Below are 13,789 nucleotides of genomic sequence, written 5' to 3'. Positions count from 1 at the left end.
TCTTTTCTACTAAAAAAAAAGTATTACATACATGAACAGAAAATTTTTCTTGTAGCTAACAAGGCCGGGCCTATCATTATTAGGTTAGTTTGCAATAGCATTAATCCTTAATGCTTAGGCATTTTACTTGTATTGTTTTGCATAACTTTCTTTCTGTAGTTTTTACTCATTGCAAAAAAAACTAAGTATAGAAAATGACAAGTACAAAGATCCAACCCAGACTCGAATTTTTTGGATTGAGATCGGGTTATGGACCCGACTCAACCTGAATGACCCATTGGGTTAGAAATTTTAGCCGTGGACCCGATCCAATTTTTATTGGGTTGGATTTGGGTCCAACATTAGAATCCGAATAAGGAATCATGTTAGGTCGAGGTCACTTATAACTTGGTCTGACCCAACTCATATGCACCTCCATATTTCTATAATGAAATTACACCTCTATATTTCTATAATGAAATTACAGAATAGAGCTATAGGACATCTGGCAGTGGCCCGTCCGAGTTCTGATCATTTTGGACAAGATTTAGCCTGATTTTTAAGCCTGTAGGGTTGGGTTGGGCTTGAGATTTGAACTCGCCCATCACCCAGATCAGGCTGACCTGAATATAATATATAATATAAAATATAAATATTATATATAATATACATAATATAATATAATATATGTCATATTATATTTTATCATCTTCCTGGTTTTTTTTTTCATCTCATCCTCTTCATCCATCTCTTTCCTCCGCTTCGCCCACCCATCCTCCCATCTCCTCCCCAATTCCTTCCATCCGCTATTTCAACCATGTAGGATTATTTCTACAAGCATCCAATCCGCGCCCCGAAGACTTCATACTTAACTGGATGGAAGGCGCGAGGAGGCGAACAATGCCGCCCAGGCCCTGGTTAAGAAACCTCCAAAATGAATTCACTAAGAAAGTACCAGCAGCCGTCCACATCCAGAAAAGTTTCAGGTTATGGATTTGCTCGTACGAAGGATACTTCACTTCTGCTAGCCCTCTTAACATCCTAAATTGTAATGACAAAGGTTGATATATTTAATAGGATAAACAAATTATTAGCAGACTCATTCCAAAAGGTTGCTCGTACGAAGGAGACTTCCTTCCTAAAGTACTCTAAAAGATTTAGACAAGGATACTAAAAGGAAAGTAAGTACCTAGAATTCTGATAACATGCCTGCCAATCGACAAGGGCTCTTATAGCACGAGAAACTATTCGAACTTATCATTTTCTCTGCTATTTAGTACAATCTTCCAGAAGTTCCTTTTTTGTTTTTCTTTGAAAAAAAAAGGACACACTTCTTTAGTAACAGAGAGAATCTCACAGCAGTGCCCTTCCTACTATATGCTGCTGTCTAAGCAAAGCATTTTAGAGGTGACTCAGATCTAGCTAACATCAGCCCTGCTCATGATACACGTTCATTAGGGAACAGGTTAGCGTGCAATTTATTTCAAAATTTCTTCTACGCATAACGTATCCTATGTTGTCAAGCTCTTGGCCAGGTGCCTGCTGTAACTTTGACCTAAAAAACAAACTATAAGCAACCATATTTGAAGGCACAAGTAAAATGCTATAATAGAATAATTTTTGGATTCGCCAGTATTCCAAATAAATCCACTCCTGAACAACAAAAATGGATGGAGTGGTCTAACCTTTAGTGTAACCACATCATGAGATATGATCTTTAAAATGGCAAGGTAAACATGCTGCAGCCAGCATTTGACTATAGGAGACGAACAACTTTTACTAGTATATTAAGGGGTGAAGCCCATGCATTCAGCAAAATAAGCATGTCCTACAGGTAGAACCCGCCTATATTTCCAGGAGGACTTTGGTCCCGAACTTCAAAAAGAGACAGCAGACTCTTAAACTAAAATCATCCCCTCCTCCTCCTTCCCCCCTGTTACAAGTACATGAGAAAACAAATCATACATCAGCTTATGCTGAGCTGCAGTTCATCATAATTTAAGACTCTTTAGGTTCACAAGTCACTAAGAAAGAAAAGGGCAGCATGCAAGCCAACTGTAAAAAATTAGTCTCTAAAAAATGTGAAGAAAGAAATTTGGTAGTGAAACAATATGTCATACACCTCAAACAAAATCCAAGTGGTTTTAATCAACACCACGTCCAGATAATGTGTTTGGCTCCAAATTTCATGATTCACTTGGGACAAAATACTATTCTTTTAACTTTTCAAACAAGTTGTAAGCTCTACTATCACACGTAAACAGTTATGGATAAATGAAAGATTTATGGAGAAAAAAAATGAAAAGATTGAATGGAATTGGTTTTTGCTTCTTTTTGGTGTTTCCCTAAGAAAATAGCTTAAGATACCAAAAACCAGCTTTGTCACCCCAAATGCAGAAGTCATTGTAAACATGGCTGGCACCTATACGATATTCTAGAGAATGGGTCGTACAGTACTCCTGAACTCAAGATTTGGTAACATATATTCATCTGCTAAAGTGGTATAATTTCATAATTATTATTTCTATTCACAAACAAACAACAGGCAAAGAGAGAATTATTTAATGTTTAATAGAGCATTTTTGTCAATATCCACTTGTTTAGTTTTTCTAATCTTCTTCTGTATGATCCTTGTCTCCCCCATAATTTTTAGTGGGTGCTTCCCATTTCATTCCATGTCAGAAACATAAGAAATTTCTGTCTAGCATGATATATCTATTGAACACATTAACTTACCGAGTTTACACGGTCATCCGTCACTGCTTGCCTCCGTCTCTTGAAAGAAGCCAGTGCAGGGGTTTCCACAGCTGCTGACCTTGACATGGCCCGCTTCAATGGCGTCAGATTCTGAAAAACGGGGAGAACAAAACAAGGACCAAGGTCAGTAAATTTCAGCTGGATACAGATCTAAACAAGCTGTAACAATCATCAACATGATAAAGTTATGAACATCAAAATCAGAGCATGTAGCAGAAAGAGGTGAGTCAGGACTTCAGAAAATTTTCATATAGAACACTGTCATGACGATACACTTAAAAAGCTCCATATAAGTTGCTAAGTCAAATGAATACAATTACACATCCAATGCTTTGAAGTCAATAAAAAAGGTCAGAAAACTCAACCTTAGCAAGTTTTTTATCTTTGCGAGCTTGCCTCTCCCGCTCATCATATTCCTGATTTTCTTTCTCCACCAGGCGAATCAGTGTATCACACCGCCTAGCGAGCTCTTGAGTAGTGCGGGACTTCACAAACCAGTCAAAACGGAATAATGGTGAAGTACGGAATGCTGCTTTCAGCTCATCCCAATTCCCATATCCAAGTTTGTGAACCATGCATAACTGAAAAGAGAAATAATGTAGTATCAAAAACCACATGCCAGGAGGCCAAAAAGATATAATTAATTGATAACATTAGACCCATAAAATAGCACACCATGAAGCGGTCACATTCTTCATTGTACAATTTCCCTTTGTTTTGACCATACTGAATCTTCAATTCTAACCAAGGATTCTTGTAACGATCTAACTTTTTCCCAATTGCCTTCATTATTTCATCTTTGCGAGAGATTCTTGCCTCTCCTCTTTCTATGTTCTTGATTATTCTATCATAATCTGATGGGACACCAAGCAAAGTTAAGCACACCATATCAGGATGTGAAGATAGAAAACCAAGTACCATTTCTGCAATACACAACATGTGAATATTGAACAGAAAGAGAAAATTTTGTAATCTGCAATTTGATCGAGCATTGTACCGTTCAATTCCTTGTATCTCTCTCCGAAGACTTTAGCATATCTTTCTACCTCCTCTTCAGTTTTGCCCTCCATTTCAGAAGCTATAATCTTTATGTCATTGCGGCCATATTTCTCACATGCCCGAATAAACGTATTGAAGTCTCTCCTTGTCCATGTTGAAAAACCCTGAAATTTGACAAAGTTAATGATAAAAATACTCATTGCCTGCATGAATGTCCCTAATCAGTGATCTCCCAACCTCTTCTAGCAGCCGCTCCTTTTCTTCCTGTTCCTCCATGGTCAAGGGTTCACTCAAGTCTACAAAATCATTCAAAATTATTAGTTTGAACTACAAATCAACCAAGACAATATCTGCTAAATGAATAACATACCTTCAGGTTCATCACCATCACCAATGGTGTCCTTTGACTGATTCCTTTGATGTGTTTGCTGAAAATATACAAACAAATGATGAAATCACCTATGCCCTTGCTAGAGAATTGGGATAAAAAATCCTTCTACTAGCTAAAGACTATTAAACAGGGTCTTATGACAGCATCTTGTAAATAGAGATATAAGCAGCAAGGGGCAGTAGCCTTTCATAGTACTGTATAAAACTTGGTAGGATGACAAGCTAGGGTGTGGGAAAATCAGAAGGGAAAAACCCATCTAAAACAGTATGAGAGAGTTGGTCGACATTTGAGATTCATTTGGCAGTTTTATGATAGTGCATATCTGTAATTCTAGTTGGGGCAGGCTTTCAGAATTGGACTAAGAAACAATAATTCGGTTCAACTACCTCCCAATTGTTTTTTTAAAAAAATTATACAAACCAAAGCAGCAGGCTAAAGTAAATAAACGCAACAATAGAAAAGTGTATGTTAAACAGGAAAAAAAGGAAAAGCATATTAAAGAGTAGGTCTAGCAGGTTCGCACCATAAGATACCGCACTTCTTTCTCATACAATTCACTTAACCTCTTTGTGTTGAAAAACTGAAAGTCGTGTCTGTAAAATATGGCAGCAACAATTAACATGTTCAGCAATAACTCAAAGTCCAATACAACATATGAGTAGAACTGGGACCAGAACCAAATCGAACTTACAACTGAGGCATGCGAGGAATCCGTGGCTCTTTCGCTCTTGCTGGTCCACCGTGCCGCAATGCTTGCTTGAAGTAATCAGAGTCTGAGTAACTGTATACATACATGGAAAATAAATCAGGTTCATAAAGAGTAAATAAAAAGGCACAATCTACAGCTAACGATATGGCCTTACTTTTTTTTCCTTTCCCTCCTTGAAGGTTCAACCCAGTTCTCAGAAACAAGTTTCTTAAAGTCAGTTTTGCTATCATCCTTCAAAAAAAGGAAGGGAAATGAATGCCGATGACTCTGATATTAATAATGCATATATGGCTAAAACAAGATAACACTCCAAGCATCATGGAACAAATAAAATAATAAAATAGGCAGACAACAGGTCAGCAGCTTATTAAACACAAAGACTGTGCAACTTGATGTGGAATCCTAGTATATTTCAAATTTGCATACCTTCTCATCATCGAAGTCATAAAGGTCAGCAGCTGCACATAAAAAGATATAAGCATTATGAAGCTATCATTTGGCTCATCTAAGGAATTAAAAAATCAACAGAACGGATCCACATACTATCATCCATTTTAAACTTGATAGCATCCTCTGTAAATTTCTTCATTTTAGCATCAAGCTCAGCTGTTGTCTCCTCCCCTTTAGCTATGATACGGTCAATATCCTCGTCAGTTATTGTACTGTCCTTGGAGCTGAAGACCATCTCAGCACCAAATCTCACCATTTGCAACAATTCATCTTTATTAACAGCTGCATGGTAAAAAGAATCAAGAAAACACAACATAAGACACCCTTAAACATATAAATGCGCAAACTGCATTGACAGGGAAGGCTACAAAACCTTTGAAATAGGATTACTTACCTTTCTGCTCTGCTAAGCGACCTTGTTGGATCACTAAAGCATCAAGTGCAAGTTTCTTATATGCCCTCTCGATCACTTTTTCTTCAATAGTATACTGCATTTATATGAGACATATTAAAAGCTTTTCTACACATTGTTTTGTTTCACATTGCATCATGTTATTTAAGGAATTCCATAATGTTAGACCTCTGTGCAGAAACGGAACACTTGAACTTCCTTTTTCTGACCAATCCTGTGGGCACGATCTTGTGCTTGCAAATCAACCTGTGGGTTCCTACATACAGTGACAGAAAAAATAAGGCCAAGGGCCCATGATATGAATCCAAAGAAAAAAGCATGATTGTATAAAGAGAATTACCAATCACTGTCATAAAGAATAACAACATCTGCAGTGGCAAGGTTAATCCCCAGCCCACCAGCTCTGGTTGAAAGCAAGAAAATGAACTTTTCACTCCCCGGCCGATTGAAGGCTTCAATAGAAGCATCACGTTCATCCCCACCAGTATTACCATCAATCCGACAGTATTGGTATCCACGAAAAATCAAATAATCCTCCAGGATATCCAGAAGCCTTGTCATCTACACACAAGAACCAAATTATTAGCAGAAAATATTTAAAAAAAAGTCATAAAATATGAAAGTCACAAATTGTTCATATTCTATGCATATATACAAGATAAGCATAAACTGAGCGAATCCAAAAAAAGAAGAAAGAAAAAGAAAAGAATAGGGTCTCTTTACAAGCAATGTTTGTTTTTTTCTTAGCAATACCAGTTCATAATCCAGGAAAATGGCTTAGCTTGAGAGTATCTTGCATGTTATGTAGACTTTTCTAGATTTCAGGCATTACAAAGATGAAAGTAAAATTGTCTGCAATACAAGAGCAAGTATACAGAAGAGGTTTATACCTGTGAAAATATTAGAACTCTGGAATCACGCTCTTTTAACTTGGAAAGAAGTTTATCCAGAAGAACCATTTTGCCTGCAAAAGATCATATGGTCACGAAGCCGGTGCTTGGTTTGGAAGATATAAAGGTCCAATGGAGTTTATCATACCAGCATTTGTGATGAGATGTTCTCCTGTTGTATAAGGCGGGCCAGGCTCTGCGCCTTGGAACAGATATGGATGATTACTACACTTGCGCAGCTGCATAGCTATGTTTAGAAGACGTTTACGCTCTCCTCCAGCATTAATGACTTCCAAATCTTTCTGAAGCAGCGCACGGTAATACTGTTTCTGCATCTGGGACATTCCTACTTTGAGTATAGTTTCCTTTTTTGGAGGCAAACCTTTTTCAACATCAGATTTTAGTCTTCGGAGGAGAAATGGACGAAGAACCTTCAAAAAGATAAGAGATATGATGACTCATTAACACCATTAAACAAATGAAAGCAGACAAATTTACCAAGCAAAGGTCTTTTCATTTTACCTTGTGAAGCTGTTGGACAACCTCTTGCTGATCATTTTCCCCAGATATTTGAAACCATTCATCAAAGGTTTCAGCTGAACTAAATATCTCAGGGAGTAGAAAATTAAGAAGAGACCAGAGCTCGTGCAGATTGTTCTGCACATAATAGAAATTGACAAATACATTTGTTCAATAAAAATCTTGATCCAACTATTTACAAATTAGAGAATATAGACTACATGTGAAAATACATGCAGAAAAAAATTCTCAAAAAAATGCACGTAAATACAGCATAATGCAATTTCCAGTTGCTGATACTTGATGATAAACACATTTTTGTCAGACTATAATTCAGTTAAGAAGGCATGCAATCAATTCATGCATGGTGCTTTGGTAATATAAGAGATAAGACCAAAATAGCATATTAGATAAAGGTGCTTGCAGAAGAAAAGGTAGATTGGCTGATTGAACTACACAAATTTAGCAGGAAAAACAAATGGGACCCACACCTAGAAAAGTGAAGCATATGAATACCTGAAGAGGTGTACCCGTAATAAGGAGGCGATAGTTCGTTTTATAGAGTCTCATTGTTTTAGAAAGAAGGGAGTTTTCATTTTTTATCCGATGAGCTTCATCAATAATAACATAACGCCAACTAAAGCGCCTCAGGGCATTTTTCTCTTTGATGGCCATTTCAAAACTAGTTACACATACATCGAACTTTCCAGCTACTAATAAATTCTCGCGTATATGTTTCTGCAAAAATGCAAATAAAAAACAAAAAAAAAAGTTAAGGTAAAGATACATTTCAACAATAGGATAATGCAAGAAAACCATGGGGAAAGGGTATAAGCTTCTGACTGACCCTTTCATCTGGGTTACCAAGAAACTTTACAGCACGCAAAACAGGACAGAAGCGTCGAATCTCCCTCATCCAGTTGCCAAGAGTGGATTTTGGTGCTACCACCATGTGAGGCCCTGTAATCCCTCTGAACTCATGCAAATAGCCCAGCAAAGAGATGGTTTGCAATGTTTTCCCAAGACCCTAGACAACAAATATACAATATCGCAAACAATTTAAAGAAAGAAACCATCTTCCAGAATAAGTGTTAACTTGATCTCATATAAAATCAAGCAAATTAATCAGAGGACGGAAAGGAAAAAAAGCATGAAAAGTAATTCCATGCATACCATTTCATCAGCTAGAATCCCATTGATACCATTTTCGTACAACCTTATCAGCCAATTTAATCCAGCCAGCTGGTAATCTCTCATTTTCCCTTGTATACCTGAAGAAGAAAAGATGACAAGCAAGTTCAAACATCTGACCAGTAAAGAGTTAAAAAGACAAGGGCGGGTTCAATATTAGTGAGAGACAATTATTTAACTCAAATGTCACTTACACATGGAAAAAGAAGTTTGAGACTCTTTTGTACATAATTAGATCATGATGATGAAAACTAAATAATTAACGTTGTGGAAATGATGGTGTGAATCATTGCGACTCCTTAAGAATTGCCTTTGCATTGGGACTACATTGACATGCTACCCCATTATTTAATGCATTACCGGAACTACTTAATGCTTAACTTCAACTACGGAATCACATGCCAGCCAATACTATTATTGATGTGTTTATTTTCCCAAAAATCAGCATTTGACAGGGCAATCACATTTCACCAAAAAAAAAAAAAAGGCAACAGGGCAATCACATGTAGAATGAACCACAGACAGGCTGCACTGACATGGTTCAGATAGATTGGAGTCTTCAAGTGCTATCAGTCAAAAGGGGCAGCCATCACATGGTTCTCATACCATCCAATCATCCAAAGAAAAAAAGAGAGACTGAACAAGATAATGGAAGACAATGAGAAAAATGAGGATAGCTTTTCCAACTATTTCATTCATCATTTGGTAAAATTATCACTTTAGAGCATGCATGAGAGTCTACAAGACTTTCATATAATAAGAACTCCTCATGAAATAGGAAAAGCTTACAAGATGGTTGTGAAACCAAACGAGTCCCTCCTCCGGTCGAGAAACCACCTTCTTCCTCCTTCAGGTATTCTTCGTCCTCTTCCTCCTCGGTTACTTTTGATGCATGACGACCCCTGAAAAGGATTGAATCAGAAACAAGTCATGCAAAATATTATAATGTAAGTACCTGAAAAAATGATCTCAGAAACATCTCACAGTATAATTAAGATTTTGAGTAATGAAGAGACAAAAATGAATCCTATGAGCAGAATAAATTCTTAAGTGATTATAAAAGAAACAATTTTTTTACGAGCACAGGAAAAGCCAAGCTAAAGACAAATTTCTTCAGCAATATGTTTTTGCAAACATGTCATAAATCAATTCAACAAGAGTCCCCTATTACCTTAAGAAAACAATATAATACTATATTCGCATAGGTCCTTAAATCATAGATAATTCATCCAAAACAAATCCCAAATCAAGGTTAAAAATGATTAACTTTCTATTTTCGAAATGATCACAGAGATGCCTCATTACACTAAGAAACATAATATAAACATTTTAATTACAAAACAAGGTATTTAAATATTAAGATCTCACCCTTCTTGGTGGGTGGCCAGTATCAAGATGAACCAAGATTTCCATTTATCCAGGCCAAGATGGCAAGATAAGAACTTACAGAAAAAGCCAAAATATTCTGAAATATCGACCAACATTATTGGAATCAAAATTCTGGAATATTGGAATATTCTACCACTTTTAGGCTTTTTTTTATATTTGATTAATAAAATTGTTCATTTAGAATTGTAAAAGAGAAATCAGAACTTGTCGGCCAATATACTGCTATTGCATATACCAACATCTTGGGTATATCTGTTTATATTCGCAAAGATAACAAAAGCTGAAATTCATACATATCATTGTGCTGAATGTCGAATAAAAGAGGCAGTCCAAGATCTTGCCCCAGGTGAAAATGTTGTTATGGAAGTTATAGTTCATCTCATTAACATGTGTAGTTGTGTACCCTGTCCAACTGCCAAAAATCATAAATCAAAATTATTTTAAACGAATAAAAATATCCCTTGAAACTGAAGGATGAGAAATTTCCGGGATCGAAAGGAAACATAGATATGTGTGTGAGATTGGGCAGATCCGATAAAGAATAATGCACAATATATTCAACTTCTACATGATTAATGTTAGACAAGATCAAATTGAAGATTACATGAAAATTCCTTTTTACATAACTTCTTTGGTAGGAATTTATTTGTACATTATTAACCATGAACAAATTATTAGTTAATATATATTGAATGAAAAGCTAATTCGGAGAGGGTGAGTGCAAATGGTAAGGCCGCTATACTGTGACCTAGATGTCATGGGTTCAAAACAGGAAACATCCTCTCCGCATGCCAAAGCAAGACTGCATACATTGACCCTCTGCAAACCCCACAATTGTAGGAGCCTCATGCACTAGGCTACCTTTTTTTAGAGCTAATTTAGACTTTAATTAGGCAAATCTGTGAGTACCATAAACCTAAACTCAAGCTTTTTATAGAGCAAAATTATGCTGCAAAGTCACGTTTGATATCTTATATCAAACTCCTAGATGAGATAGGTATGACCCAAGCCAACATAAAAATAATTCCAAAACTTAAAATGGAGGCTTAGTGCAACAAGCCCACATTAGTTAAGTCCAAATCAAGCCCGAACAGAGCCCACCTCGTGCGCCTTGAGTGAACATGCAGTCATTTCCAGCCCAAATCATGAACTAACTCAAATTATCATGAGGCAAAACTAGGTACTACCTATAGTTTTGGGCAAATATTAACACATATTTATTGACCAGTTCCTCAATTGTTGCTTTGTACTTGCAACTCACATAAGTTCCTTGTGGAATATATACAGCTCCTATGTATATTATTACATATGATTGATTAGAACTAATGAGAGTAGAAATGGAAAAAAGTCCATATTGGAAGTGCAATGGAAAGTTTTAATGAATTATAGACTAAAGAAAATGGATCCGCTAACATAGACAGGTAATTCCTGCTAGTGGCTCAATCCACATCATCTCCTCTTTCACAAAACCTAGGAAGACTGGTTACACCAATGTAAGTACCTAATGTATAATATTTTAATCAAATATCTTGCTTGAAGCAGAAGCACCTGTACGCCATCTAAACAAATAATAAACATTAATTAACTAGAAAGGCCATAAATTATATACAGAGATAAGGATAATTGATCACAAAATTCATGGTTGATTTCGGTACTTGGAGATCCATCAAGATTAAGATCGGAAGGCACCAACTATTGCAACAAATGGAAGATATTCATAAGGAAGGTTGACAAGGTTAGACTATGGCCTCCAACTATGCTTTCTTTATTTAGCATGACACACGCATTATTACCTTCCTCTTGGCTTCTTATCCGATGCAGACTGAATACCATTAGCAAAATGAGCGAATAATTCTGTCTGTTGCAGCAAATACTTCAGTTGTCCTTTCCCTTTATTGTTCTGATAGTGTATCAATTGTTAGTTTGAACCAAATCACAAGCTTACAAACACCAAAGAGCTATAAAGCAACCATAGCAGCAGAAATACATTTGAGGGGAAAAATATAGAATCATGATACAATAAATTACAAGTTGTGTCATGTATGACAAGCAACTAAATGAAGAAGTACCCTCCCCTTCAGTATATATATTTTCCCCAGAATCCTTTGTCTTTCAAATTAACCTCTCTAGAGTCTAAATCATGTTGTAGTAAAGATCGATTAGAATGTTCTGTACATGAAAAGGAGAATTGCATTTAGCAATGTCTTCTTGTGGTCGGGCTTTTTAAGTAAACAAGCCTCCCAGCCTGTGCATGACACAAATATCCGGGTTATGCATATTACATATATCAAGCACATGCAACACGTTTTACATAATTTTGATGGGGAAAGAACATGCATAGACAACATTCCTTCAAAATTCATATCCTACTTTTCCTTCTTAATCTGCTAATGCAGTTGATTTCATAATTTATACATTGACCATGTATTGGATAAAAGAGGATGGCCATTTATTAATGATGTGGATTCCATCACATACAATGTTCACAATCAGTGCATGGTAAATTGACTCTAGTTATATAAAATAGATGGATATTGCCATTCATTGTAAAGCATAAATTATCTGTGGATTCCATGACATACAATGTTCACAATCAGTTCATGGTAAATTGACTCGAGTTATATAAAATAGATGGATATTGCCATGCATTGTAAAGCATAAATTATCTCTCACTGATCCTTGCTAGTTAGTTAAAGAACAATCAACAGACCATGTCGGCATCAATGGCAGCATTTTGTTGAGCCAATATTTCCTCAATCTTTTGCTTCTTCAGCCTCTGCATCTCTCTTAGCCTAGCTTTCTCGCGCTTTCCAATTTCAGCATTTTCAGATGGTTCCGCAGCCTGCATAAATATCAAAGCAATTACTTCAGCAAATACAGAAGCTTCTACTGACTACCTATGTTCCCTAAGAATTAAAAAAAACTCAATATCCAGCTGATCTGTTTGAGAAACACAATCAGAAATAGAAGCTTCAGCTTCTGAAAGAGAAAAACCTAAGCTTCTTTTTTCCCGAGCTAGAAATAGCTCCAGTACATAAACAAAGGGGAGTAAGTCTAAGATCATCAGCCATATACTATTCATGTGAATAGTACAAAAGCCATATCCATGCAAATCCTAACTCCTTATCAGTACAACACTAATTCAATCAAAAGAAAACCTATGGTAAAAATCTAAAAGCCTAAACGACACAAAGGAGCAAACGTTCATAGCAAACAAAAAAGAAGCCGCGGATCGATAACAAAATCTAGCATTTCTGCCACGGAATCGAAGAATCCACATCAAATCCATCAGAAAAAGGAAGAAAAATCAATCTTTTTACTTTGCTATACAACCATTTATTGGAAAATCAGGAAAACACAAGAAATCAATAAAAAAACTGTGAAAAACTAACAAAAAAACTATGATCAACGATTTGATAAACAGAAACCCTACACCCTAGTCCGGGACGCCGTCATCGGCAAGATCCTGATTTTTTTTCTTCGCATCTAAACTATTTACCTCGTATTCGTCATCGTTTGCCCCCGCAACGGCCTCATCGTCCTCGGTCGAGTCATCGCCATCTCCTCCGGCCTCGTCATCGTCGGGGCTCGCCGTCCGCGCGACGTCCTCGAGCTCCTCGTCGTCCTCCTCTTCCTGGTTCGCATCGGCCTCGTTCTTCTGCTCCTCCTCGGAGGAGATCGAACCATTGGAGGCGGTTTCTTCGGAGAGATCCTCAGAATTCGAGGGCTTCGCCATGACGAATTTGGGGGCGAGGGTTTGATCTCGGAGAGGTAAAGGTGGCGTGACGAGAACAGAGAGATGAGGGGTGGGGTGTCGGGGGAGTGGAACGCGATGAACCGGTATGAGGCTTTATAGCGCGCCGAGGGAGTCCGCACGTGTGGAGTTTTGGTGCGTGTGAGGGATTGACGAAGCGGTTCCCGCCTAACGTTAAGCCGGTTTTCATTTTTTTTATATTTTTTAATCACTTTCCCCGTTTTTGCAGTGGCTCAGGACCATTTGGCCAGAGACGGAGGATGAATCCCCAATCTGTGATTTTTTTTTTTTTGTTGGGTATTTTTTATCTGTGCTTATTTCTTAACCTTCAAAAGATGTTTTCTTTTGC

The 13,789-nt window shown here is 37.0% G+C and overlaps 1 protein-coding gene across 1 annotated transcript; it reads right to left on the bottom strand.

The window, feature by feature from the left end:
* Window positions 1-1,561: 1,561 nt before the first annotated feature.
* Window positions 1,562-13,504, bottom strand: LOC103696400 (ISWI chromatin-remodeling complex ATPase CHR11-like). Its single transcript, XM_008778010.3, has 25 exons — window positions 13,186-13,504; window positions 12,397-12,528; window positions 11,480-11,586; window positions 9,087-9,199; window positions 8,280-8,377; window positions 7,954-8,133; window positions 7,623-7,844; window positions 7,110-7,244; window positions 6,736-7,018; window positions 6,588-6,661; window positions 6,038-6,258; window positions 5,866-5,953; window positions 5,680-5,773; window positions 5,379-5,567; window positions 5,262-5,293; window positions 4,990-5,066; window positions 4,818-4,907; window positions 4,650-4,719; window positions 4,106-4,163; window positions 3,973-4,031; window positions 3,734-3,899; window positions 3,412-3,590; window positions 3,102-3,317; window positions 2,716-2,826; window positions 1,562-1,912 (listed from the first exon to the last, which is right to left on the bottom strand). The coding sequence occupies exons 1-25, from the start codon at window positions 13,420-13,422 to the stop codon at window positions 1,889-1,891; spliced, it is 3,255 nt and encodes a 1,084-aa protein (XP_008776232.1). The 5' UTR covers window positions 13,423-13,504; the 3' UTR covers window positions 1,562-1,888.
* Between the last annotated feature and the right edge of the window lie 285 nt (window positions 13,505-13,789).

Source organism: Phoenix dactylifera, chromosome 3 (genome assembly GCF_009389715.1).
Source record: "Phoenix dactylifera cultivar Barhee BC4 chromosome 3, palm_55x_up_171113_PBpolish2nd_filt_p, whole genome shotgun sequence".
Lineage (NCBI taxonomy): Eukaryota > Viridiplantae > Streptophyta > Magnoliopsida > Arecales > Arecaceae > Phoenix > Phoenix dactylifera.
The sequence above is the reverse complement of the archived record's forward strand: the minus strand, read 5'-3'. Positions and strand labels throughout refer to the sequence as shown.

Excerpts from the sequence above, each read along its gene's own strand:
- LOC103696400 (XM_008778010.3), bottom strand. The coding sequence starts at position 13,422 with ATGGCGAAGCCCTCGAATTCTGAGGATCTCTCCGAAGAAACCGCCTCC. Across the intron at positions 6,259-6,587 it reads GAGTTCTAATATTTTCACAG|ATGACAAGGCTTCTGGATAT; the intron begins GTATAAACCTCT and ends TCTTGTGTGTAG. Across the intron at positions 5,067-5,261 it reads ATGACTTCGATGATGAGAAG|GATGATAGCAAAACTGACTT; the intron begins GTATGCAAATTT and ends CTTTTTTTGAAG.